General features: G+C 35.8%; 1 protein-coding gene across 4 annotated transcripts in view; it reads right to left on the bottom strand.

Annotated features, from left to right (window-relative positions):
- LOC145688339 (DNA-directed RNA polymerase I subunit RPA1-like) overlaps positions 1 to 27,453 on the bottom strand; it is a 475,886-nt gene that overhangs the window by 321,675 nt on the left and 126,758 nt on the right. For all 4 annotated transcript variants that reach the window (XM_081762462.1, XM_081762461.1, XM_081762464.1 and 1 more), the window contains exons 20-23: positions 24,157 to 24,321; positions 18,322 to 18,506; positions 10,056 to 10,317; positions 7,404 to 7,684 (exon numbers count right to left, since the gene is read on the bottom strand). In XM_081762462.1, the coding sequence (XP_081618588.1) occupies positions 7,404 to 7,684; positions 10,056 to 10,317; positions 18,322 to 18,506; positions 24,157 to 24,321 (893 nt within the window). The remainder of the gene's footprint in view (positions 1 to 7,403; positions 7,685 to 10,055; positions 10,318 to 18,321; positions 18,507 to 24,156; positions 24,322 to 27,453) is intronic.

The following is a 27,453-nucleotide window of genomic DNA, read 5'->3' as shown; positions in this document are numbered from 1 at the left end:
AGAATTGTCATGAGCCTAGTACACGCAATTGTGCCTATTCACGTGATCTGACAACTTGAAGCAAGCATAATCTGAACAGATAATCTTATCCAAACCGATTTGGTCACGCATCACTTCGCAGAATTGCAATCGGCGATCGGATTCGTCCTCAAGTACATGCACTAGTCATGGGTGGTATGGTTTTAATATAAAGGACAAAGAATATAGAATACTAACTTGGAATTATTATTTGGAAAAATTAGATCCAAAACTTAAAACCAACAGCAAAACGTCTGTAAGGCCACTTTTGGGCCATTCAGTATTGTTTTAATGTGTTCGCACATATACTCAGTATTTAAGTATCAGAAATAAATGAGCTTATTTCATAATCTCCGTAAAACAAAAAATTAAGTTACAAACCACAATTCACATTTATTTTACTTAACTTTCTTGTTTGTCCATTTATGAGTTTTCGCCACATTAGAAATTAAGGATGGCATCCTTTGGAAAGCATAGTTTACTGCATAAGAAACACGGATAGAAAAACGCAAGCTCATGTTTAAAGCAGTACTTCCCAATTCGCCTACTGTGGCAAAGTAAAATCAGTTCCGCACTCGAACTCAAAAGCTCTTGACTACAAGCGTGTCGTGCTACAACTGATGTACAACGATCGGTGTACTCAAACATAATCTTCATATCCAGAAATTAATAAACAAAATATAAATAATCAGCTGAGAATGCTCCAAGAGCATTGCCAGAACGAACTTAGAAAGAATGGAGAGATGGAGTGGGAAGGATAACTGTCATTGTTCCTAGATGTAAAAGTAAATCTTTTTATCCTCACCTTCTTCTCTTTCTCGCAAAAATTAGCAAATTATCATCTCTCTGTGACTTACAGTTCTCGAGATATGGTTACTTAAATATCTAGAAATTTAAAATGTTTTAGCCAATATCTGGGCAACGGTGGCCAGTTGGCCAGTAGACAATCAGTGCCCACCAGTTACTATTTGGTACCAAAATGTTCACCATCTTCTTAGGTATTGACCAACACCAATATGATTTCTGAGTATCTTATGGTTCCCAAGATTTGGGTCCTTAAATCTCCCAAAATCGGAACTATCTTTTGGCCAATATTACGGAAACGGTAAGTCATGAGAGATGATATTGGTGTTAATCAATACCTAAAAGTATGGTAAACATTGTGATACCATAATAAGTGGTGACCACTGGCCAACTGACCATTGGCCAAACCAGTGACTAGTTGGACAGTGGCCACCGGTTAATATTTGGTACCAAATATTTACCATCCTCTTAGGTATTGATCAACATCAATATCATCTCTCTACAACTTATGGTTCCCGAGCTATGGCTCCGTAAATATCTAGAAATTGGCCATTTTTAGCCATTATCAATTGAACGATAAGGCACAGAGAGATGGTATTGGTGTTAATCAATACCTAAGAGGGTGGTAAACATTTTGGTGTCGATATTAATCGGTGACCCCTGGCCAATTGTCCATTGGCCAAACCAGTGACCAGTTGGACAGTGGCCACCGGTCACTGTTTGGTACCAAAATGTTTACCATCCTTTTAGACATTGATTAACACCAATATGATCTCTCTATGACTTACGGTTTCTGAGATATAGCTCCTTAAATCTCTGGAAGTCGGACATTTTTGGCCAATATCTCGGGAACGGCATGAGTGACGCGAAAAATTTAATCACTTTCTCTGATAGTTTTTGATGTTCTATCGAATGCAGGGTTCAAAATTGGAAAAAAAAAATCGTAAATAACAAACAGACACAGACATAGAAAATTCAGTAACGAACTTTTTAAGTTCGTTGAAAATAAATTAATAAGGTGTGCTTCAATGAAATCATACATATAGTTTTAATTCTCATTTCTATTCAGTGTCATAAAGGAAATTCTACACGTTAACTATTAAAACAAACCACGAACCTCAGAGCTGTTCACCAATTTCTTTTGAGAAGCCCCAGATACAACTGGAGGGTTGCCTAATGTATATCCAGAAGGAAAACCAAGTGAATAGGGAGACAACACTAAAAGATACAAGTTTAATTGTGCGGGATAAAAGGAAGGTTCAAGGTTGCTAGAAAAACGAGGTTGCGAATCTTTGCTTATCCAATGTTGTTTGTGCCTATGTTCTTGCTGATGGGATTTCTTGCAACTTTTCTCACTTCGTGTCGTTTTGCAATCAGGTCGACAGCTACAGTGAGTGCAATTTTGCTGTAATAAGAGAGTAGTTTCTTTGTGACATCAAGAAAGATTTTAGTTGACCTTCACTAGTGACGCCATCACACTACTGAAAGAAGGGTCTCGTGATCGATTCCTATTTCTGGATTGAAAACGGAAGAAACTGTTCTTCCTAAAGCATTCTCTAGATTTACGTTGGGATTACTCCTGTTCATAAGAAGAAATAAAATGGCATCTTTAAATTTTACGTCCCATAGTTATGCTGGCTAGGCTAAAGAAGACGGTGATGATGAGAAATGAAGGAAATGTTGGAATGATGAAACTGGGAGGAAACAGGAGAACCCAGAGAAAACCCATGCACACGGTGTTTATTCACCACAAAGTTCACTTTGTGCGAGCTGGGATTGAACCAAGGACCCCATGAACCAGAAGTAAAGGCTCTATCACTGAGCCACCGCGGTCCCCTGTTCATAAGAAGAGGGTGTTGGTGGATTATCTAGTATTCTCTTCAGCAAATACTAGATGAATTACTATTGAAGTGAGTATTAAACGTAAGTTGTAGTCTCCAGTTTCGAAATAATACTGTTTAATGTGTCATCTTGTGATTTGGTCGCTGTTTGGGAGAGCAAAGTAGTACTTACTGAAATATGTGACAACCTACTCTGGGCAAGTCAAACCGTCAATTCGCGAGTTCCCGCTGCTGTAATTAACTCGTCAAAATTGGAAATAGTTCTCTAAGAAAAAATCCACTATGAATTTTGGAAGCAGTCTGGTAATTGTATCCCAAATAAAGTCTCTGAAATGTGGCACTGGGGTAAGCTGTTTCCTAAGAAAATGTTTTTCATAAATATACAACAACAGCTGTTCATCACTCTTCTATTTCCTTGAGCGATATTTGTTCATAGCAGACAACTGAAGGTGATCTGCATTAAATTGTTTAAGAAAAGCCTTTTTCAATTCTGACAAAGAAAGTGTAGCAATAGAGTCGCGAAACTTGAACCAGTTATTTGGAAGACCAGATTATTATTATTATTATTATTATTATTATTATTATTATTATTATTATTATTATTATTATTATTATTATTATCCCAATTTGCGATGGTTGCAACCTTCTGAAAACTGGCAAAATATTTCTGAATTTTATGAGTGTAGACCGGAGAAAATCTCCGCAGAAAATAGCTCAGGAAGAAAATAGCTAACGAAGACTAATTATTTTATATATGTGAATGTCTACGCTGACACGGCATTACAGAAGAAAATACTATGCTCATGCAATATGCTAAAGAGTAGTTTACAGTTTTGCCTGGTTTGCCTCTTTAAATGAGAAAAGTTTTGTTTCGATATTAAATTTGTACACTAAGAAAGTTTCTTCTTGAATACAATGGAAAATACCTTTAAAGGCTTAATATTCAGAATACGATTACAGCAATAAAAATTGAACTTTTCCTTTTCATTAGAAATTAACTAATAAAATTACATAACAACAGTACGGAGGAGATAGTCTAGAGCGCAAGCTACTTTGGGTGCCCGCCATACATAAATAAGGCCAGTTATTGGAAATAAGGTGATAGAAGACTCACTGGTACGGACATTATTACGTGTTTCCAATCATCGGTGTTCTACTTCGCACATTCTCGGCACCATTTTGTTTGCACTAAATAGTTATTGGCTGGGTTCAGTGGTTTGGAAATTGAAGCTCAACCGCGGATATTCAGGTTATGAAACTCGCAGTTGGACTGTGTGTTCGCGTCGTATTTTCGAAACAAGTTGCTCCAAGTTCTGATTAAGTTTCACAGTCACTTATGCTGAATTGGCTTGCATCCCTTATTCCGTTCTTTGGTGACAATTATCTTCAATACTTGGCAGTTGATCCCTGTTACAGAGGATACTCTTTCGCCCATTATTACTCTTCGCTGATGTTACTGTGCTATGGATTCTGTACATCATCATCACATTGGATACACTTTCCCGAAACAAAACTAGCAGATTGACCACCATAGATACACTGCGCCAACTGACCGGACACTAACTATTTGGTACCTTCGCTTACATATGTACTGAGTACAAAATCTCGCACACCCATAATTTGAACACAGGAACTTTGGTCCCAGAAATACACGTTCTACCGACTACGCCACCGTATTTATGTTTAAGTTAGTATGTATCGTGTTACATTTGAAACTCGATAACATCTGAAACATGCATGATCTCTTGGATCAGTTTAATTCATTCAATGTAACACGTAATAATGAAATGTCAGCACAAGAAGAAATCTATATGTTTTCCACTTCCAAAATTCAAGGATTTTGGCGAAAAACTAGATATAGAATAGTCCGGGTATCCACTGGGTATTGACCCAATACATACGCTTATGAGCAATTTTATCAGTTATTTTCGTAGACTCATAGCCATTTCCGAAATAGATCTCTTTGAGAAATATAATACATTACAATGAATGCACATAAGTTCAAATACGAGTAACTGTATTCCAAAAGCCTTTCATTTGTATGATAAGCTACCTTCACTTAATGCAGGACAGGAAACTCTGATAAAATGGAAACTTGTAGGAACGAAAATGAAAATAGGTTGGAATTATACGTCCGTCGAAAGTGCAGTTTGTAGATAATTCACCAATATTTTTTACTGCATAAGTGAAAGCAAAAGACAATGTGCAAAACTACAGAATATAAGTTTACTACACATCATTAGTGGAAAAGACAGATAACTTTCTGATAACTTTCTGTTTGAATTTGGCAATTAAACAAACTAAAACTAAAACTCAACCTCATCTGAAATCATTTTTGAATTTTTATCTTGAATGTTTATAAAACCTCATTCTTCAAAACCCTCTGATTTTCGTAGATATGAACTCAAAATCTCAAATCCCTCAAATTCTCTGACTTATCCCGGTTTTACAGGTTTGTCCCCGTTTCTCCCTTAGGAGCGAAATTTTAAGTACGCTGAAACACGTGTTCTCTTATTTTTTAATGAGTTTATATGAATAGTTTCATTTCTCTAACTAGTGATTCGTGAGATACACAATTCTTGAGGGGAAAGAAAATGAAGTCCGCTTAGGATACGTATTTCTAAATATCTGTCCTTATCCCTTGCATTCGAACCAAAAGAAGTATTCTGTCAAAAATTCTACGTTTCTACCTATAGTTGTACGACCTGGGCAATGATGAGTCACTCACTTGTACTCTTTTACACATTAGTGCATTATATATGTATACATGAGGATAATGCCAAAAGTAAGGTCTCCAAAGCGCTGAGAACGTAGGGAACTGCTCGTGGGGATGTTGGCAACACTGTTGTATTTGTTGTTTTCAAACAAACAAGCCTGTGTGTACCTCGATTGGACGCTCAGTTTTGGCCTGGCATTCTTTTGTAACTCAGCTACCACTTGAAGCTACAATCAAAATGCAAAGTTAGCGCAGTTATTCGGATTTTGGACGCAAAACGCGTTAAAGCAACTGAAATTCATCGCCAATTGATAGACGTTTATGGTGAATCGTGTATGGATGTCAAAAATGTTCTCAAGTGGTTAGGAATTTTGAAGCTGGTCGTACTAAAATATGCGACGAAGAAGAAAGCGGGAGACCGTCAATTTCGGAAAAGGAAGTCGCGAAGTTTGAGAAAACCGGTGACTAACACTTGTTCCCTAAGTTGAAAGAACATTTCGTCGGAATGCACTTAAGCAACGACGACGAATTAAAAGATGAAGTTCCTTAACTTATGAGATTATCCTTAAGTATTGCATATTATCTCTCTCTCTCTCTCTATGTATATATATATATATATATATATATATATATATATATATATATATATATATATATATATATATATGATCAAAAGTATCCGGACACCTGGCTGAAAATGACTTACAAGTTCGTGGCGCCCTCTATCGGTACTGCTGGAATTCAATATGGTGTTGATCCACCCTTAGCCTTGAAGACAGCTTCCACTCTCGCAGGCATACTTTCAATCAGGTGTTGGAAGGTTTCTTGGGGAATGGCAGCTCATTCTTCACGGAGTGCTGAACTGAGGAGAGGTATCGATGTAGATCGGTTAGGCCTGGCACGAAGTCGACGTTCCAAAACATCCCAAAGGTGTTCTATAGGATTCAAGTCAGGACTCTGTGCAGGCCAGTCCATTACAGGGATGTTATGGTCATGTAACCACTCCGCCACAGGCCGTGCAGTATGAACAGGTGATCGATCGTGTTGAAAGATGCAATCGCCTCCCCGAATTGCTCTTCAACACTGGGAAGCAAAATGATGCTTAAAACATCAATGTAGGCCTACGCTGTGAGAATGCCACGCAAAACAACAAGGGGCGCAAGCCCCCTCCAAGAAAAACACGACCACACAATAACACCACCACCTCCGAATTTTACTGTTGGCACTACACACGCTGACCAATGACGTTCACCGGGTATTCGCCATACCCACACCCTGCCATCGGATCGCCATATTGTGTACCGTGATTCGTCACTCCACACAACGTTTTTCCACTGTTCAATCGTCCAATGTTTACGCTCCTTACACCAAGCGAACCGTCGTTTGGCATTTACCTGATTGATGTGTGGCTTATGAGCAGCCGCTCGAGCATGAAATCCAAGTTTTCTCACCTCATGCCTGTCATAGTACTTGGATTGGATCCTGATGCAGTTTGGAATTCCTGTGTGATGATCTGGATAGATGTCTGCCTATTACACTTTATGACCCTCTTCAACTGTCGGCGGTCTCTGTCAAGTCAACAGACGAGGTCGGCCTGTACGTTTTTGTGTTGTACGTGTCCCTTCACGTTTCCACTTCACAATCACATCAGATATAGTGGACCTAGGGATGTTTAGGAGTGTGGAAATATCGCGTACAGACTTCTGACACAAGTGACACCCAATCACCTGACCACATTCGAAGTCCGTGAGTTCCACGGAGCGCCCCATTCTGCTTTCTCACGATGTCTAATGACTACTGAGGTCGCTCATAATGAGTACCTGGAAGTAGGTGGCAGCACAATGCACCTAATATGAAAAACGTATGTTTTGGGGGGTGTCCGGATACGTTTGATCACATAGTATATATGAGTTCCTAAAATTTCCTGTTAACATTATAGTAAGTAGAAAATCATGTGACCAAATATGTCGGATATTGGTAGAAAACTAAAAACCAGATAATAATAATAATAAATGACTAAATACCATAATATTCCTTGTTCCTCCAGCTCTTCTCTTACATGAATGTACTCAAGTACGTCTGCTACTGTCACCTTCGTTAACTTGGCTTTCAGTTTTTCTGCTTTACTGCTGTTTTCTGATATGTGTGGCAGAAAAGGGACATCTGAGCTTGGTGTTTTTATATCCTTAGAGGCAACCATCAATATTTCCCTCAGTCGAGGGATTCCCAGAGTTACGTTCATTTCACCTCTTCCAGCGAAATGAAATGTGTTTAATGTCATCTGAGTGGATGGCTCGCCGATAGACTGCAATCGAAACATGCAAATATTACCACAAACAAAAATATGTGATGTAGACTTAGTTGCAAAAAACACAATTAGAAAGTAAAGAAACTCTTACCCGTTTTGCTTTCCAGATGGTGTGTATATCATATTTATATATATATATATATAATATTTTATTTCTAAAAATAAAGGTGCCGGTACGCTGGATCTCAGGTTTAAAATGGTAAAAAAGTTGCATATCTTTCAGGATATTATTATTAACAATAAAAAAATAATAATGCCCAGTAGTATATCACTGTAGTCTTGTAACTAAAAAACTCTTACGTACACATATGTAAAAGATGCTTTAAAAATGACTGACATCTTACATCTTTTCTTTTTTAATAATACAATAAATGTAAAGATAATCAATATTTCTTAGTGATTTTTTTTTATTATTTTCTGTAATCGGGCGAAAGTAAGCTGTTATTGTTTGCTTTCAAGAAGCATAAAGAGTTCCACAAATACTGAATTTCAATAAGAACACATACACAGTACATTGTTCATACAATGTTCTATAGAATACTGACCATCCTACCAAAATGTTCTACAAGCCTCTACTAAGTTAATGGATAAATTATGCGAAAATATCTAGGGGATGATTTTCCTCTTCCTATTAATGAATAAAAATAATTAATTGGATACATTAAAATAGGAACTTAGCAAGAGCTCCTCGACGGAGAAAGTACAGAGGTGGATTCCCAACATAATTTTTGTACTGGCTTTTAGTTTAGTGGAACATCAGCGAGAGACAAATTTATTGGGATTATTTCGTTGTGAGGTGTCCGTGTTTTCAGAAAAAAAAAATCTGGCAGGTTCAGATCCTTTATGATTTATATTACCGTACGAAAAAGGAATGAAGAAAAGGGAGGCGAGCGTTAGACAGAAGGGCCCAAATATTTCTAGTCCCTTACAATTAACAATTAACTGACTTCAAGAAGGAACAAAGACTCACAACTCTTTCTCTAGAAAGGAACAAAGGAAAACAATAAAAACTCTGATTTTCAGTAAAAACTATATATTTACTATTTGGTATTTTCGAAGTTTCTCGTCAACCCCTCTCTAAGACGGAAGAGGAAATATTCAGTTCCCATTAAAAAGGTACCGGGACGTCGTACCGTTGCGTGCCGCCAGAAATAATATATTATATATATATATATATATATATATATATATATATAGGGTGTCTCGTAACTCTCTTATTAGCAGAATTACAACAAAATGTAAGAGGGGAAATCGTCTATAAATATGTTATTTTCAATCTGAAGTGAAGGATTTTTTTTTAATTGGACTGTACACTCTTAACTCTTTATGCACCCAATGTTAAATGAAAATGCAACGTTGCCATTTACCTGGCTTCACAATGTAAGTGATTGAAATGGAGGCTGTCGATGGACATGATAGCGTAAAAACAACCCCTGTATGTACACATTATGAGGAGACACCCTGTGTATATCTATCTATCTATCTATCTATATATATATATATATATATATATATATGTATATATATATATATAGTGTCTTCGGAAAGCAACAGATATACGCGTAAGAGTTACCTTATTATCTTAAATAATGATACCAACTTGCTCCTTAAAAATTTAGTATCAACAAACTCAGCATATCAATGTATTTAGCAGTTCAAAAAATAATGAGCATTCACTTCTCTTTTAAAAGGCTTTTATTAGGGAACAGTACGGAAATATACGCTATCAAAAGTATATCTGACTTAATTCCATCTATGAATAAGAATCAAAGTGGAAGGCTATTTCTTTGTTTCTACTTGTCTTTACTTTTAATAACCAGCTATTTCAACACTTTGGGTTGCGTTAAAATCTTAAAAGTCTCAAGATTATTTACATTTGTTTGTTTTCATTCTACTTAATGTATAAAAATACTTAAGGTGGATGACCAGATATTTCTGAACATGACTGAAAGTGAAGATTTCATATTTTCTTGTTACACCGTTCATTATTTCCTACTATACGGAGGATAATGACGAATCGAGTTCAATTAACATGTTTACACACAAGGAGAAAGATTTAAAACACACACACAAAAGACATTACACCTCCACATGCACATCAGCATTGTAAAACCATTACCAACGGCAGAAGATGGTACCAATGTTATTTATTTACTTCAATTTCACGACCCAAGATCCAACTCTATATGCTAAAGGAGATGAAGTGGACTGATCATAATAAAATGAATGCTGAAAGAACATAGAATACCCATGCCCTAAGGGAGATTCGAACCCGCTACAGACAGCCTAATGCCTTAGACCGTCAGAAGTCAGAAGATGCCTAAAAGCTAATTTAAACTTACTTTATACAATTTTAACTATCATTCACCTGTGCCGCCAACATCCCAACGGGTTCGCCGGGTGGGCATAAGGATTCCATAGATTTAAGATACATCATGTTCTCATATTCTGACTTTTCTATCTTAACGTTGTCCCTCGATTCACCATCCAAGCAGATAGAAGAACCCAAGTTTTGTTCCAAGTAATTATTCATTAATTTTTCGAGTCTCTCATTTATTGATCCAAACGTAAGGTCAGGACGAAATTTTGACTGAACTGGGTCTGGGTACTTAGCAGCACTTTCTTCAAATCTGGAAAATTATTATTTAAAAGAGTACATGTAAAATAGTAAAACAAAATTTAATTAAAATGTATAAGCATAAAGGAAAAAAAAACTGACACATGATCTAGCATGTTTCAATGAAAGTTCAGTATGCAATAGAAATACACTAAACACACATTAACATATTAGTCTTTATCGAAAGAAAAATATACTTACAGGGCACATAGTGGTCTGGTCTTTTGTAAATAGTTGACAAGTGACCAAAAGCACACGAAAAAGTGACCAAAATCTCAGCATGCCCTTGTTTCCTTTATCAATTTCTCCATCACCTCTCTTTGTTGTTTTGTTTAATCTTTTCTTCTTCTTTTTGAGCTTCCTCCTTTCTTAGGTTCTCTAAGTATGGTTTGTAGTTACGGTAAGCAGATTTAGCAGAGGTAAGAAGGTTCTGAGTAAGTGGAACCAATTCTGGCCTATTTCCGAATTTCTTCATCCCAGACATTATATTTAGCTTAGCACTGAGAGTTCTCAAAGCCATGAAATATTCAAATTCACCACCTACTCTTAAGCATAACAAAAGACGAACATGATGGACCACACAAACACACACACACGCACAACGTTGAGCGGAGCGTTAACTATTACGAGAGAAAACTAAACGAGTATTATGATAGAAGAAAGAATAGACACAGAAGGGTTATAAACCCCACCTTGAGAGCTTATGCATCCACCAACCATCTACTGTGCTTTCGAAAGAACAAAAGCTGAAATGAGAGTAAAGCTGACTGTTTCTTATGTGGCAGCAAGTACTGAAGCTTTCAGAAAAGTAACGAGTAACAAGTTTATGCCTTTTTCCATTTATTTTTATATTTTCCTTAGAAAACTGCCAACGAAAAACATAAATCACACGATAAAGTCACTTTACCTCCCAAAAAAAGTAACTTTTAGTGACGAATTTGAAAAAAAAAAAAAAAGTAACTTTTAGTGACCAACTTGAAAAAAAGTAACTTTTAGTTAAAAACGTGACTCGCTATGAGCACTGTACTTAGTATTCAATGTGAAAAAAATTATGGGGAACTGAAAAATCTTTTTCATGATACTTAATATGACACCTACACCCCATAATTATTAAGAATTTCCAGTAGGTCTACAATGATGAAATTTGGCACGTTTGTAGCCTTTCAGAACTAACCCACAGAAAAATTACCGAAAGTGAATAGTTTTAGTTTTTAGGTGGTCTACAGGCAAGAAAAAAAATTCCAATGTTATTTAAATGGGGTAATTCTCAATGAAAAACTTAAGTTCAGGTACTTCTAAGTTTAATTGGAATAATAATAATAATAAAAACTAAAATCTTGGAATTCGCGTAGGTTTTTGAAAGTAACAAACAAGAAAATCGTCAAAACTAATTATATATATATATATATATATATATATATATATATATACTAGCCTTTGGCTAGCTGGGAGCTCCGACCCCAGACCCCCACGTTTGCTAGGCCTACGGCCTCGCATCTCTTATGTATTAGCATTTGCATCAAGAGTGAACTTCGTGCATTTGCTCTTTAATTACGTTTCCTGAATTTAGCTTAGCTGGAGATTCGCCCCCTGAACCCCCACGTTTACTCGGCCTACGGCCTCGCATCTCTGAAACCCACAATTCTACCAAATTTCAAGTTTCTTTTCCTATTTCAACTATCTAAAAGATAAAATTTTGTATCCCCAAAACACGCCCATTTAAATAGCATAGGAATTTATTCATACCCTCTTTAGACCCCTTAAAAACTAGAAATATTAACATTTGGCAACTTTCTTGTAGATTAGTTTCGGAAGGCTACAATCATGCGAAATATCATCATTCTAAGCTGGAAGCGCCTAAACATTTTTGGGTGTAAAAGGTGACCCATATAAATAACATGGGAAAACCACTCTAAAGCTGGAAATTATTACTTTTAGTATTTTACTTAGATAAACCTAACGAAAAGGTACAAGCATATGGAATTTCAAGTTTTTATTCCAATTTCAAGCACGTAAAACGTGAGATTATACGGTGTACGTCCAAAAAAAAAAAAAAAAGGCCTCTTTAAATAACATGGACAATTTCTTCATGCCTCCTTTAGGTCCCCTGAAAATAAAAAATATTCACTATTGGCAATTTTCCTGTGGGTTAGTCCCTGAAAGATACAGTCATGTCAAATTTAAACTTTTCACGTCAACCGGAAGTACCCCTTTATTTTAACTCAGTTCATATAATTTTATTATATAATCTTTATTTTCCTCTTATTTTGCAGATTGCATGAAGTAGACGTCTAGAAAGTGGAAGATTGAAAAATTCACAGTTGTGCAGAGAACGACTATTATTGAACTGTATTTTGGAAACCAGAAATCAATTGTTTTAACAGAAAGAGCGTATCGCCGTCAGTTTCGTGTCGGGAATGTACCTTCTGAATCAATGATTCTTACTTGCTTGGACATTTCAGAGAGCACGGTTCGATAGCTGATTTAACACATCCGGGAGACCACGCTCGGCAAGAATACATACAGCAGCTGAATGGGTTCGGAAAAGTGTCGAAGAAGCATCGTAGGTCTTCACAAACAGGTGGGATGGCCACGTAAGACTGAGTCGAACGACACTGCGCCGCATTTTAAAACATGATTTGCACCTGCATTCCTATGAAGTGTAACTAATGCAACAACTGTAACCAACAAATTATGGGCAACGCATCAGATCTGCTACGTGTATTCAGGAGTTGGTTCGTGAGAACGCAGACAATTTGATTATGAGTGACGAAGCAAATTTCCACCCTCATGGGTAGGTAAAGAAATAAAATTTCAGATTTTGGGGTGCCAAGAATCCACAAGTCAGTGTTGGGTAAGTTACTTGTAAAAATGTAACGCGTTACAAGTTACTTTACTTTCCCTTAAAATGTAACGTATTACTTGCCCCCCGAAAGTAGCTGTTACCCTACTTCGAAAGTAACGCGTTACTTTTAGGTCCGAAACTTTGAATATGTGAAAAAAAAAAATGAATTACTTCAATTATCGGGTCCACTATTACTACCACGATCATTATTATTATTATTATTATTATTATTATTATTATTATTATTATTATTATTATTATTATTATTATTATTATTATTGCACGTTCTGGATCTATGTAGATGCAAGAACAAATTCTTACTTGACAGCTATATAAACATTTTCATATAATGTAACACTGACTAAAATGTCATACTGTGTTACTCGTAAGAATGGGCACGAGCAAATTTTGTTTGAAACTCGACTCGAGTCGAAACAGACATCTTTGAGCTCGACTCGAGCCAAATCCTGTGTGAAGTTTCAAGTACTCTTTTCAAGTATCCTACATAGACAATATAATTATTATCAATGATACTAGTACTTATTATTATTATTTATTTATTTATTCATTTATTATAACAAAACTGTATAAACACGAAATATTCGGGCTTGAGCCAAACATTGTTAAACGTTATAGAGCGCTGACCACATATGTTCAAAACTGCTCGGCCTCGGTTTAGAATTGTGAACGACTCGAGCAGCTCGGCTCACAGCTCATTCACTATCGAGCCGAACCGAGAAGTGAGCCGAGCCGGCTGGAGCCCTCGCTCAGTTGAGCCGAACCGAGCAGATAGCTAATCCCAACCAACCCGGCTCGAGCCGAACTGAGCTCGTTATAAAAATCTCCTGTGGTCTCGTTATCGAGACGAGACGAGATGTGAGCAGTGTCCCCTCTCGTGAGCAACACTAAAAGTATTCATATTACTGCTTACATTTTTCATGGCTTTTACTTCCCAGTATAATCAGGCCATGATTTCGAAACGAGTTAAAACGAACTGAACAACCGAGCCATTTATGAAACTTGATTCGACTCGAAACTCGACGTCAAAAGCAGTGAATCGGCTAAGAACTCGAATCTAGAAAATTACCTTTGACTCGACTAGAAACTCGATTTAAATTCGAGTCGAGTCGAGTCGAGTTTTAGCTCGACTCCTGCCCATCCCTATGCGTTAGAAAAAATAGCTGCTTATTATTATTCTGTTAAACTAATTATATAATAATAACAATGTTGTTATGTAAAATTAAAAATACAGAATATAGAGAAACATTACACTACAACTAATAAAATGAGAAAACACGAACTGGGAGTGAATCAAAACTTGCCAGTAACTCTAAAATCGATACATGCTTTTTAAAGCTAGTTTCAAACTCTATAATCAACGAGACTCTAGGATACGCAAACTGATCTGAAAAATCTCCAATATTACATACCATCAACAAACTATTTTCTAGTAATAAAGTAGGCCTGCTCATCAGAGAAGTTTATTCATATTAACCCCATTATAGTTAATTATGGCACCCTAGTTGCTTATAAATACTTCCCGCCGGGGCACTTCAGACACTTTACTTCTGTCCACCATCATCCTCACCTTACAAATGTTCTTTCAAATGTTCGAACGGTAAAAAAATTTCGTTCTCCATTTAAACAAAACAACACCAATAAAAGTAAAATAGACTACCGGTATCAAAGCACTCGCATTTCACTCACTGAATGTACTGATTTGGAGCTGTCAACATCTATGACAAAATCTTCCAGGTGCTTGCAATCAGTACACGTGATTTCCCTGAGGCTATCCTAATTTTCCAAAAACAGCATTTGGAAACAACAGGAAAGAAACATTTGTTTCCGAAAAAATATACATATATTGTGGTTACCTATCCGAAAAGTAACGCGAAAAAAGTAACGCAAAATAGTTACGTTACTTAAAAATTTGTAACGCGTTTCCGTTACAGTTACTTTGGAAAAAATGTAACGCGTTACTAGGAAACGTTACTCCCGTTACGTTACTTCCCAAGACTGCCACAAGTTATACATCAACGTCCAACACACTATCTGAAGTGTACAGTATGATATGGTGTTGTGCCCCAGGGAATCGTTGGCCATTACTTCTTCGAAGATGGCAATGGCAATGCATACTGAGCAATCGATACCGGGCGATGATTCAAAAAGTTTTCCGCCCTGCAGTGGAGAACATGCCAGACGTTTGGCTCCAGCAAGATGGCGCCGCAGCACACACATCCGGAAATAAACCGACATTTCTACAAATCATGTTTGGGCATCGAATTGTTTCAAGAAATGCAGACATTCCTTAGCCACCACGACTTCCAAATTTTAAGGCACCAGATTTTACCTTTGGGGCCACCTGAAAGAAAGGGTATATGCCAATAAACCTCAAAAAATACAGAAGCTCAAGAGGAACTTCCACACAGAAATCCAGGCGATAACTTCAAAAACCTTGAGAAGTGTAATGACGAATGTTGTGGCAAGAGCTTAAGCATGCGAATTGCATTATGGTGGACAGTTACGTGAAACTATTTTTCACGCGCAGACGACACATACGTCATATATGTAGTGTATGTTATACCAGCATTTCAATACATATTGCTAACATATGTGAGGAGTTATGTTGTTTTGAAACCCCTTCGTGATTTTTGACCCATCGTTATCGCGCGTGATTTTTACTAATGGATTAAAATGACTGTTTTAAGGAAGTTAATACACGCAAAGAAAACTATTTACACGTAGAAAAATGTTTTAGAATAATAATAATAATAATAATAATAATAATAATAATAATAATAATAATAATAATAATAATAATAATAATAATAATAATAATAATAATAATAATAAATAATAATAATAATAATAATAATAATAATAATAATAATAATAATAAATAGTTATCTTAGTTTCTACTTCCGTCCTGTCTGTCAGAGAATCTGAAATCGAAATAAATACGATATTAAAGAATTTGAGAATAAGTTTTAAAGAATATAGAATGAAAATAAGTATAAAGAAAATTAAGGCTATGGTAATTGGTACGAAGGAAACTGCAGCAACTTTTAAATTTCAAAGGGAAATAGCTGAACAAGTAAATAATTTCCGGTATTTAGGTAGCATTATTAGGGAAGATACCGTACCTAGTGTGAACTGATTATGTGGCATTTCATAAATAGGCCTACAATGTCACTCAAATTACACTTTGTTACAATAATAAAATAAAATTCAAACAGACCTGTTCTGACTGTTGTCATCAGTTCTGCCGATATTAACATGATAAAAAAGGGAAGAGATCTGATTGCAAATTCGTAAAATTACATTTTCTTCTCATTGACGCTTGCACCGAATAGATAAATAATGAAAATGGATATTTCAAATTTGTTCAGTTGTTTTTATAACTTGTTTTCGAACATTACATTGAAGTATATTTCAATATTTTTTTATAAAAAATAATTCTGTTTCTCGTATTAAAAAAAGAAAAAAACTGATAATTAAGTTTCTTGTATATTTTAAATAGTTTTTTCCCCTATGTGCCCGCCCGCAGCCCTCCCCCTTCACAAGGCTTTCAGACTCGTTGGGCCTTCCGCGATCACCCACCAGTCGACTTAGCCAGACAGGTACTGTTGATATCATCATTTCTATAAGAGGGTGGGAAAACATAATATGTATATTTGTATAGGCAAGACAATTACAACATTGTTAACTCAATTTAAAATACTTTCAGTTCACTAATGGAAACGAGATATTATATGAGCAGAACGAGGCAACACAATGGTATGTAACATTTTCTAACTTTTAGGTAAACCGAAAAAGAAATTTTAACATTCCCATGCAATGCAATGTAATGACACATGCCAAACAAGCTTATTCTGCCATTTGCTTTCGAAATTAAACTACCTATATGCTGTTTTATGGTTCGATCACAACCCATTCCACCCATTAACTCAATTTCATCGGAAGTGGTGCTTACCATTGTCTTCATCCGAGCCTCCGCTTTTTATAGATAATTGACCACACTGAGATCTATATGCTGGAGAAAACTAATAATGCCTTAATTAAGAATTCTCTATTTAGCAGTATATATATATATATAACAACTGCGCCCACGGACCACAGAGCACTATTCTACACGCCAAAATAAAGCGAAAATATTATGTAATGGTATGCTCTCCGGGGCTTCCTTCGCCGCTATGGGGAACCAAATTTTACAATGTGGCAACGTCGCAGATTAAGTTGGAATCATTAGCATTACTCTACGAATACAACAAGCAGTTAAATCGATTGCTACACCAATAAGTGATGCTAGTGTCAATCAATATCGACTTTAGCTACCATTTGGAAAATATCAATATTTATTTGGTAGATTGGCAGATCTAATCTGTTTCTTTATTTACGACGTTGCCACATAGTACAATTCGTGTCTCCAGACGAGGATTCGAAAGGTATAAAAATATTATATATATATATATATATATATATATATATATATATATATATATATATATATATATATAGAGAGAGAGAGAGAGAGAGAGAGAGAGAGTTCTTAATTAAGGCATTATTAACTTTCTTCAGCATATAGATCTTAGTGTGGTCAATTACCCGAGCGAAAAATCAGAAAATAGCAAAAAAAAAAAAGTGACATATGCTTTGCCATCCTCGTAGAGATTTATAATTGGCTCATAATCTTAAGTCAAATGCCATTGTACATCAGATAAAAAAAAAGGAAAGAAGAAAAAAAGGTTTACTAAAAGTACGCTTAAGCTGGAACATGTGATAATACATAGCGTTCAGATTACTGTGTTGACACAAAATTAGCAACTAAATCATAATAATATAAATAGGCAATCATATTGCAATATTCCATCTAGTGCCCATAAATTTAAGTGCTGGTCAGATTTTGAGAAGGAGAATACAATACTAATAATTATGTTACGTTATATTACTTCTTAAAGTTTTACGTCCTACGGTTATGCCGGCTAGGCTAAAGGAAACGGTGATGATGAGAAATGAAGGAAATGGTGGAATGAAGAAAGTGGGAGAAAACGGGAGAACTCCGAGAGAATCTCAAACACACGGTGTTTGTCCATCACAATTATGTTACTTAGAATTTGATACTCGTCCCAGAGTCATCAGTTACAGCATCAAACAAAATATATATATACTTACGATTTCCTCTCCCGATAATCAAAACTGGACCACATCGAACACAATTCGTTCGTAAATTTCAATCGTCCTGTATGGGAATCAAATGTACTGTCATTTTCGTCATTAACTGACGCAGAAAACGCAGTAAAACCATTCATTCTAATCTTCTTTGTGGGATCGCCATATTTCTTTCTCCACTTCCTTCTCTACGGACAAAATAAAATATATTGATTATATTCTGAAAATTCAGTTTGATTATATTTTAGATAGCTTAAACACGGCTAAAATAATAATACAAAATTATAATTGGTACGCATAATAAATAAAAAAAAAAACTTAAATTCAGTATTATTATTTCTTTCTTGTTACTATCAAATGAGAAGTCCTAGAAAAACAATTAGTTATAACAGTGAAACTTTCCACGAAGAAAAACACGCTTAGAGATATTCTTGATAACTAACGATTAAAATTAAATAGGTTTGTTCTTGGTAAATTGTGCAGGTTTTTTTCTCCTAATACGCGTATATTGCAAGCAGATAATAAATTTGATAAGGTTTGGAAAGTCTTATTAAGCGTATACCTATATTATATTTAAAATTTAATGCAAATAGATCATTAAACACACACTATTCTAAGCAGCTAGTCAACTTTTTTTTCTCCTTTTATATAATAATAATATGACAACTTTCCGTAAGATCTAATAAAATGGAGTTAATTCCTCAATATCAGCTTAGGATGAACTATGCTAATTTTCCCCCGAAGCTCTTGAAATGTATATTCAAAATCGGGACTCGATATCTGATTCAACTGTGTAAATACTTAAAATTTAAATGAACATGGTTTACAATATGGAATCAACTTACCATGTCCAGCTTCTACACTTTATTCTTTACTGAAAAAGCACCTTTTTTTTCTAATGGAAAAAGTTTTTAGGTCAAACTCACTAGAATTAATACATGTTATAATCTATGAGGTTAGAGTTAGAAGTTCCAATGGGTATGAAGTTCTCATACAGCATGAAGTGAGACAATGGAAACCACTTGAATTGACTGCCGTTAAGGAAGATAAGTGAGCCTGTTTCTTCTTTGTCTTATGAAGGGAAGTATCAGTTTCTCAACAAGAGTGCGATGGAATCTTTACGATACTCCTCAATCTCGTTACCACTACATGAACCCACACAAAAACATCCAGAACTACCAAGTATTAACACAAAGTTATGTTCCGTACTTGATGGATTGCTCAGTTTTCGTGTATTGTTAACGGCTTCAATCTGGCCAGACGATCAGCGCAATTGTGTACTCGTAGCATTGGAATGGTTGTACAAAAAATAGAAAAATCTTGAAGTACTTTTGAATTGCAGAGGTGTTATTCTGCATCAGAATAACGCAAAGTAACATGTTGCTAAGAGCCAAGATAATTGCATTGTAGGGTTATTATTTGTTCCATTCGTTAGATACTCATCTGCGTGGACAACACGTCCAAACCCTCGACAAAGCAACCTACGCAGTAAAGACTTCAACGTTCCGATTATTTCTAACACCTTGAATATGGATGTCAAAAAGAACGTCACAAGTACGCAAAAGTATAGTCACTTTATCTCATTTCAAAATAATCTGCACGCAACCATAACAATCATGTAAAGCTTCAAGCTAATTCTGAAGCTTTTAACACGAATGATTAATACGCTGTTAAAAGTTTTAGTAACAAAAGTCAACTTAAATCTTAACGAAAGTATTATTTGTCCATTTGGAAAAATTCAGTAGCAATTTTCGTCGCATTGTTATTAGTGGGGTAAATTTAGTTAAACTTGAGTGGCTCTATTTGCTCCTCGAAACCGAGAGATCTTCTGGCAAGATTCAATTACAGTGTGATACTCGTAGAATGAAACCACATGAAATCCTTTAAGTTTTAGCTCCAGTTAAGTCCCACGGTTATGCTAGCTAAGCTTAAAACGAAAATACTTATGTTATCTTTATTTTTCGTTCTAGCCCTAATTCGTAGATATATCAAATCTATCTCAATGAGTTATAATATTATACATACCGACTAATGTCGATTTATTCTTCCATTTATACATACACTATACATCAACAACCATACCTTTATATGTATATTCTGTCAATAATAATGTTTACCATGACAACCGATTAATTACTTGTTTTCTCTCTTAATTGTATATATGTTTGGTTATTGCGCCTCTGATCATGTATCGACTAAATAGGTACAGATTGACAATATCATTATAATAACAATATACCGTTGTAAGCTAAAGGATTTTACGATTTAGGATTTAGATTTCTGGACTTTCGGCATCTAAGGCCATTTAGCCCGTCACGTTTGAGGGATGACGTCCCTCGGCGAGCACACTATCCTGAGAAATGGAAGGAAGAAATGAGTGGGGGAGGAAGGAAGCGGCCTGAGACTTGTAAGTAAGATACCACCCCGGCATTTTCCTGGTGTGAATGAGGAAAACCCAGGAAAACTTCATTCAGAATGGCTGGCTTCAAAAAGCGTTTTACACTTTTTCGACCGAGTGACACTACCGGGAATTCTAGGCTAAAGGAGACAGTGATGATGAGAAATGAATGCAATGGTAGGATGAATCAAGTGGGAGGAAATGGGAGAACCCCGATAAAACCCACAAACGCGGTGTTTGTAAAACCAGAAAGCCCACTTGGCGCGAGCTGGGATCGAATCAGGGACCCCACACACCAGAGGTAAACGCTCTACCACTAAGCCACCGTGCCCCCTACAGAGCAAAATTCGTACTGTAAAGTTATTTCTTATATCATTCACTTAGCCTAAAACTATCACTGCTCAAAACTCTTAAATAGGATTCTTGTGATGCTACTGACGGACAAGCTGTAAAGTGAAAGCATCAAGGGTGCTACTTACGAATCTGAAGTCTGTTTATCAATGCTCATCTCGTTCTAAGATTACAATCGAAGTAACTTCTCCCAAAGTATTCCTGACGCCGCCACTGACGGATCATGCATTAAGCCTTGTGTACTACCATGGGGTCTTTTGGGACCCCAGAGGTGTTTAACATGAAATGTCGTTTAAACGAGTGATATTGCAATTCAGTCCTTTCTTGTATTCTATCCCTAGTGTATGCTAAATAAGCCTACCAAAAATTTCTGTTGTATGTTTAATGGTTCTGCGTAAAGAGCACTTTTGTATGTTGGGGTGTCAAAAGATCCCACGGTAATATTTATGTGCATATACCCTTCCTGTTCATTCTTAATTTAGAGTAAAATCCACACACAGCACAATCCTGAACAGATGGCAGGATTCAAATTCCCATTGTGTCGTAGTACGTTCTCTCTTGTAAGTAAAATGTGACAAACAAAAAGTAAAATAAAATTTGTACGTTCCACATGCAGTTATTTCGCCATATATTCTGCCTTGTACTGCCTCATGTCATCGTATGATATAAGAAGAAGTCGTAACACCTGTTTACATTTTTGTACAAAATTCATTTACATAGCACATTGTACGTTTCATGTACTTTGTAAAATGGATCGAATCCGTGTGCTCATGATATTCTTAAAAAATTTGGAAGACAAAGACGTCAGTGACTGTGATAATAATCTTCGCTGAAATGAAAGCGACATAGCAGAGCCAATTTTGGAAAGATCCTGTGAAGAAATTGTCGAATCAGAAGAGGACATTCCAGAGAACCAAAATGAAAGGAAGAGATGGATACGTCTGGAAAACTAAACCAGTGAAAAAAATTCCACAGCGCAATAAAGTTCATGTTATACCTGGGGCGAAAGGGCAAAGAAGAAAGCTGCCAGTCTAGAGAAAGGTTTTTTTTTTTTTTTTTTTTTCATTAGTTTTGATGCCTCCATGTTTAAAGTGATAGAAAAATGGACTGACCAGAATATTTCTCTTGTTCGGAGCAAATACAAATCCAGAGCCGATCTTACAAGTAGTACAGACTTCTGTGAACTGAAAGCTCTGGTCGGTGTGCTTCTGTTGTTGGGTCTCGAGAAGAGTTCGAAAGTGAGCATGAAAGAAATTTGGACTAATGATGGCACTGGTATACCTGCTTTTTTAAAGCATCAGCAGATAGTGGTTGTAAATTGTTTTAAAGAAAGAATAAGAAACAATAAAGAATTGTAATTAATATTTATAATTAGACATTTTCTTTCCGATACACTTACAGATACATCATTTTGATGGGTCCTAGAAGACCCAATGGTAATCCCTGTGTAACAATTTTCTTGGTAGTACACAAGCGTTAAAAACGGATGGATAATCCAGGGTGCTGACCCTTAATGAGAAAAGAGTTCGTCGAAAGCTGTTTAGAAAATGAAAATATTAAATTTTTCAGTTTAACCTCCCACGATTATGCCTCTTAGAGAGACGATGATTAAAGCAAGTGAATAATGATGGAATAATTGGCTGAATGAGAATATGGGAGAAAACTGGGGTACCCATACAAAACCTACGAACACGATGTTGTCCACAACAAACGTACTTGGCCGAGAATCGAACCAGGACCCCCAAGCTCTACTTTTCAAGTGACATTATTCTTATGTGGAAAGAGATCGCACCATATTGCTTACATTCTCCTCTTACGTTTTAATAAAAATACCTATATTAAATCATAAATACATTTATTTTGCCTCATAAATAATCTACATTTGACTAAAATCGAACAGATATGAATGATGTACTATTATTTACATTTGATGGAACTTGATTTTATACTGTTCACTCAACTGTGACAATGTTACGTTTTTAAACTTTGAATTGTAGTTTTGCTCATCCAATCTACTTAAATTCTGCTAGTAGTTCCTTCAAATTTCGGTTGGGTCACCGGTTGTTCCGCCACAAGTATTTGTCAAAATTTGAGAACGAGACAAACTAGTAGATTTTCGACTGGACCATCTGCCTAGGTTCTTCCAACACAGAATTTAATGTCTACAATGAGACGAAGCCTTGGAGAAGTCATTATGTTAGCTCTCCTAGGGGGCAGTGAATCACCCCGTTCCAAATTCTTGGCTCGGATCATTGTCAATTTTTTAGGATGAATATCTTGGTTAAGGGAGCGTCGGACCAACCCTACTACACTTCCTAACGCGGGTCCGTTAGACCACTTCCTCTCCAATATTTGGCAGAAGTTCCTTGGACCACCTCCTTGGGTCAGGGTGGGCAACTGCCAAACTTATAAGTTCATTGAGGTCATTTTATCTGAAGAGCTACCTGTATTATTCTGCATTCATGTGTAAGAAGCACTTCTTTGAAGACGTAATTCTGAATTAATTACAAAATTTCAGCACTCGTACATCAACATACAATCATAATTATGGAGATTATGTGTATAATAATATAGGGACAAAAATGCATAATGCCATCTAAAGTTTTTTTTTTTTTTTTTTTTTTTTTTTCATTCCTAGTATTATCGTCTGTGGGGTTTCACCTCTTACTTGCAAGCACTGGCTAACACCAGAGTAGTTACCTATCAATTTAGACTTCTTACTTGCTATTTTCTAACTTTCCACTATTCAGTTATTCACACGTCACTAATTTTTATTTAATTTCCTTAGATTGCAGAAACCAACAGCAGGACGTTGAGCATGTTTTAAAAACCTGTGCTTTAAGTGAACATACCACTAAACTATGAGGCCCTAGCGCCTTTCAACCACGATATCAATACATCACCACCAAACACCACTGCATTTTGATTTATAGGTGAATTCACAGCTAGCAACTTTCACAGTGAAAAGCTAATATCGGCAGCTATAGTATCACGGTAGGGCCCAATCAACATAAAATGGAAACTAAAAGGACATGGAGAGAGAAAAAACGGTCGAGAAAGAAATCGAACTAAAACTATAGCATAGTTACCTTTGAATTTATTTCGTTGATTCTCCTCGTCTCGTTATTATCCTTTAGCCTCGATAGTTTACTGTTGTCCAATATTCCTTTACAATTTTCAACAAGAATATTCAGTTGTTTCTCCTTCAAGAACTGGGCTTTGCAAACATCCATTCCATCTTCTCCATACAGGAACTGTTAAGAAATTTAATATGGCTTTATAGTTTTTACTGGAATCATGTCATAATATCATAAATTTAGTATAAATTGCATCATCTTTAAACATGTTCACAGAATTGTACTTGTTTTCTCCACGTAACTACACATTCATAAAAAGAAAAAAACCTCATTTTATATGTACACTCATGCCGAAAATTTTTATCGCATGTCTTTTAGAAATTACGTAAATAGAAATAACTCTCTTTCTTACGAGAGAAAATTTCATATGTCTTCTCGGAAATGTGCAGAAGAAGAAAGCATATTTTCAAATAAATATTTTAAGAAAAAATAAATTACAAAATAAGCAGAAGTTGTAATAAAAGAATAAATCTCCGAAACTTTTATGACCAAATTCTAAGTTCTTTTTTCGTAAACGTGGCAAATGCGCAGCGAAATTTACAAAGAGAAAGGGAATATTATGCTTTATTAGAAATACAACGTAAATTTCTTAATGTTTTAGTTATTATACATATGACATACTCCTAATATGCATGGGTACTAATCATTTCAAACGTAAACAAAGTACCAAATAGAAACAAGCCACAAAATACACAGTGATTAGGCATTTTGTGTTAGTGACTTGAATATATATGTTTCCAAAGTAGAACTTCCACTCACTATCAGAGAGTAGTTGTTTAGTGTGTAACCTCTAATTGTTTCCCTTTCCCGATGATCATCAGTTCAATATCCATAGTTTGCAGTAAAACTTGATTTCCTTTTTAATCTTATTTTTATCAATTCGTTAAACAACTACATTTTGCTCCAAAAATGTTTTTAAATATTGTTTGCTTCATTCTAGTTTACTTGAATATTTGCAAAAAAATAGAATTATATCTTTTAAAATGTTAAAATTATTAAGAATTTTATAAAAGGATGAAACTTCATCTCTAGTTACTGTTACAACTTAAGAGAGATACTTTTAAATATTTAAAACTTTAATCAACATGGCCAAATATTCATGAAACATTACCAAAACAAAACATAATAAAACATTAACTTCGAATAGTGTTTTTGTCAGTAATGGACAAGAAAATAGACAGAAATAATGAACGTAAACTGTTAGTTGTCAGTTAAAAATGTAATAAGGATAGTTCTCAACCGAAGTAAAAAGTCACACCTTTACTTTATAAAAATAAACATTTTATAAAAATAATGGCAGACTAATAACACAGGGCCGCAAAAGAAAACCATCTGAAGAAAAGTTGTTAATTTTGATAGGTGAATTTAATAGTTCTTGGCTCGCTGATTCCGAAAATGAAATCCGTTTTTTCTCATCACCCTAGGTTTTCCCTCAAATTGACCTTGAAAATCCAACCCAATACCACAAACTTTATATGTATATATTATATATGGGAACAGAAATACGAAGGAACTATACAGATGTCTGTACTGAAATATAAATCTGAATGAATATAAATACATTCACCTACAAGAATATTTTCATTCTTGGATATATATATATATATATATATATATATATATATATATATATATATATATACCAACATCTGATAAATATGTAAGACAAACACTTTCAAGTTATCAAACATTTTTTTTGTAAGCTTTGGTGAGTTACTTATGCTTTTCTTCCGCCGTTTGTCTGTTTATGCTCCAGCAATAGTCCGCCATCATGCTAACACTCTACCTACCCTGGTATATATGCTCCATATCTCTCATATCCCAGTAAAATCCCTTACCTTGCTTCTCACTTACTTGATCAAGATTTTCTGGAATTTAATCCAGATATCAATGCAAGACATGTATCTTAATACCCATGTCACACTCAAGTTCTTGAAATTTCAAGAACATAGTTTCTACAATCTTCTTATAATCTGGACTTTTGCAGTTACCGAGAAAATTATGTTACACTTTTGAATGTCACCCAGGTATCTCTCTCAGCTGGATTCATTGTTGCTTTAAAATCTCTGTTCTCCATGTTTTCGTATATCGGGGCCAATAAATATGCCTTCTTTCTCTTTTCCATAGGACAAGGGTGGAAATGCATTATATATAAACGTGAAATATTGTCCCTGTTTGTCGAGTGTTTTCACAAATTCTTTAATGAGTTCCAACTTAATGTCAAGACGTGGAAGTAATATTTTGTCCTAACGAACTGAACGTTCATGTGCTATATTTTTAGATTCTGGATTCCAAAGTACTTATAATAGCCATTCCCTTCTTAGCCAATGCTCACTTCTTGCCCTACTGTCCCACTCTCAAATAAAACATGGCATCTTTGTATATCCAGATTGCTGTCCTAATAAAATGCGCAAAATCTTGAAATCACCACGCACTTCTCACTCATGTTCTTGATATTTAATTTTCTTTAGAATTATTTTCATCGTTTCTTTCACTGAAATCGAATGGGCAATAGGTACAGACAGGGCTGCTCGCGGCATCGTGTATCGGGAACTGCTACCAGCCGGTCACAGCATTAATGCAGCTGCACTGTCAGCAGTTGAGCCGTGTTCAAGAAAAACTCAAAACTCAGGAGCCAGCACTTTTGAATCGCAAAGTGGTTCTTCTGTTACAGGACAACGCCAAGCCCCACGTGGCTAGGATGACCCGGGACACCACTCTACGCCTTGGATGGGAAACACTATTGTATCCACCATACAAGCCGGACATTGCACCGTCCGATTATCACCTGCTCCATTCCTTGGACAATCACCTTAGAGGACACCAGTTCAAATCCCTAGCAGACGTGCAAAATGCACTTGATACCTTCTTCGCTTCACGGCCTACCAAGTTCTACCACGATGGAATCCATGGCCTTCCAGAACGTTGTCAGAAGATCCTCGATGTTGATGGGGATTCTTTCTTTCTTTTTTATATATCTTCCAGGTACGTCTTAGGTGAGATATCGATGTTCGAAGGTGGAGGGCGAAAAACGACAGAACTTTCTTGGTTACCTTTATAGTTCAGGCAGGACCTCTTCCAAAAATATGCAACACTCCCACCCGGTCAGGCATTGTGGTAATAGGTACAGTCCGATGAGATAATCATCAATGATTTCGCAGATAGACAGTATGTACATTCATGCCCAAAATTATTGTCGCATGTCTATAAATATGTTGTAGGAATACAATTTGATAACGAATTCGCCCG

Source organism: Thermobia domestica, chromosome 6, assembly GCF_964235325.1.
Source record: "Thermobia domestica chromosome 6, izTheDome1.hap1.1, whole genome shotgun sequence".
NCBI lineage: Eukaryota > Metazoa > Arthropoda > Insecta > Zygentoma > Lepismatidae > Thermobia > Thermobia domestica.
The sequence above is the reverse complement of the archived record's forward strand: the minus strand, read 5'-3'. Positions and strand labels throughout refer to the sequence as shown.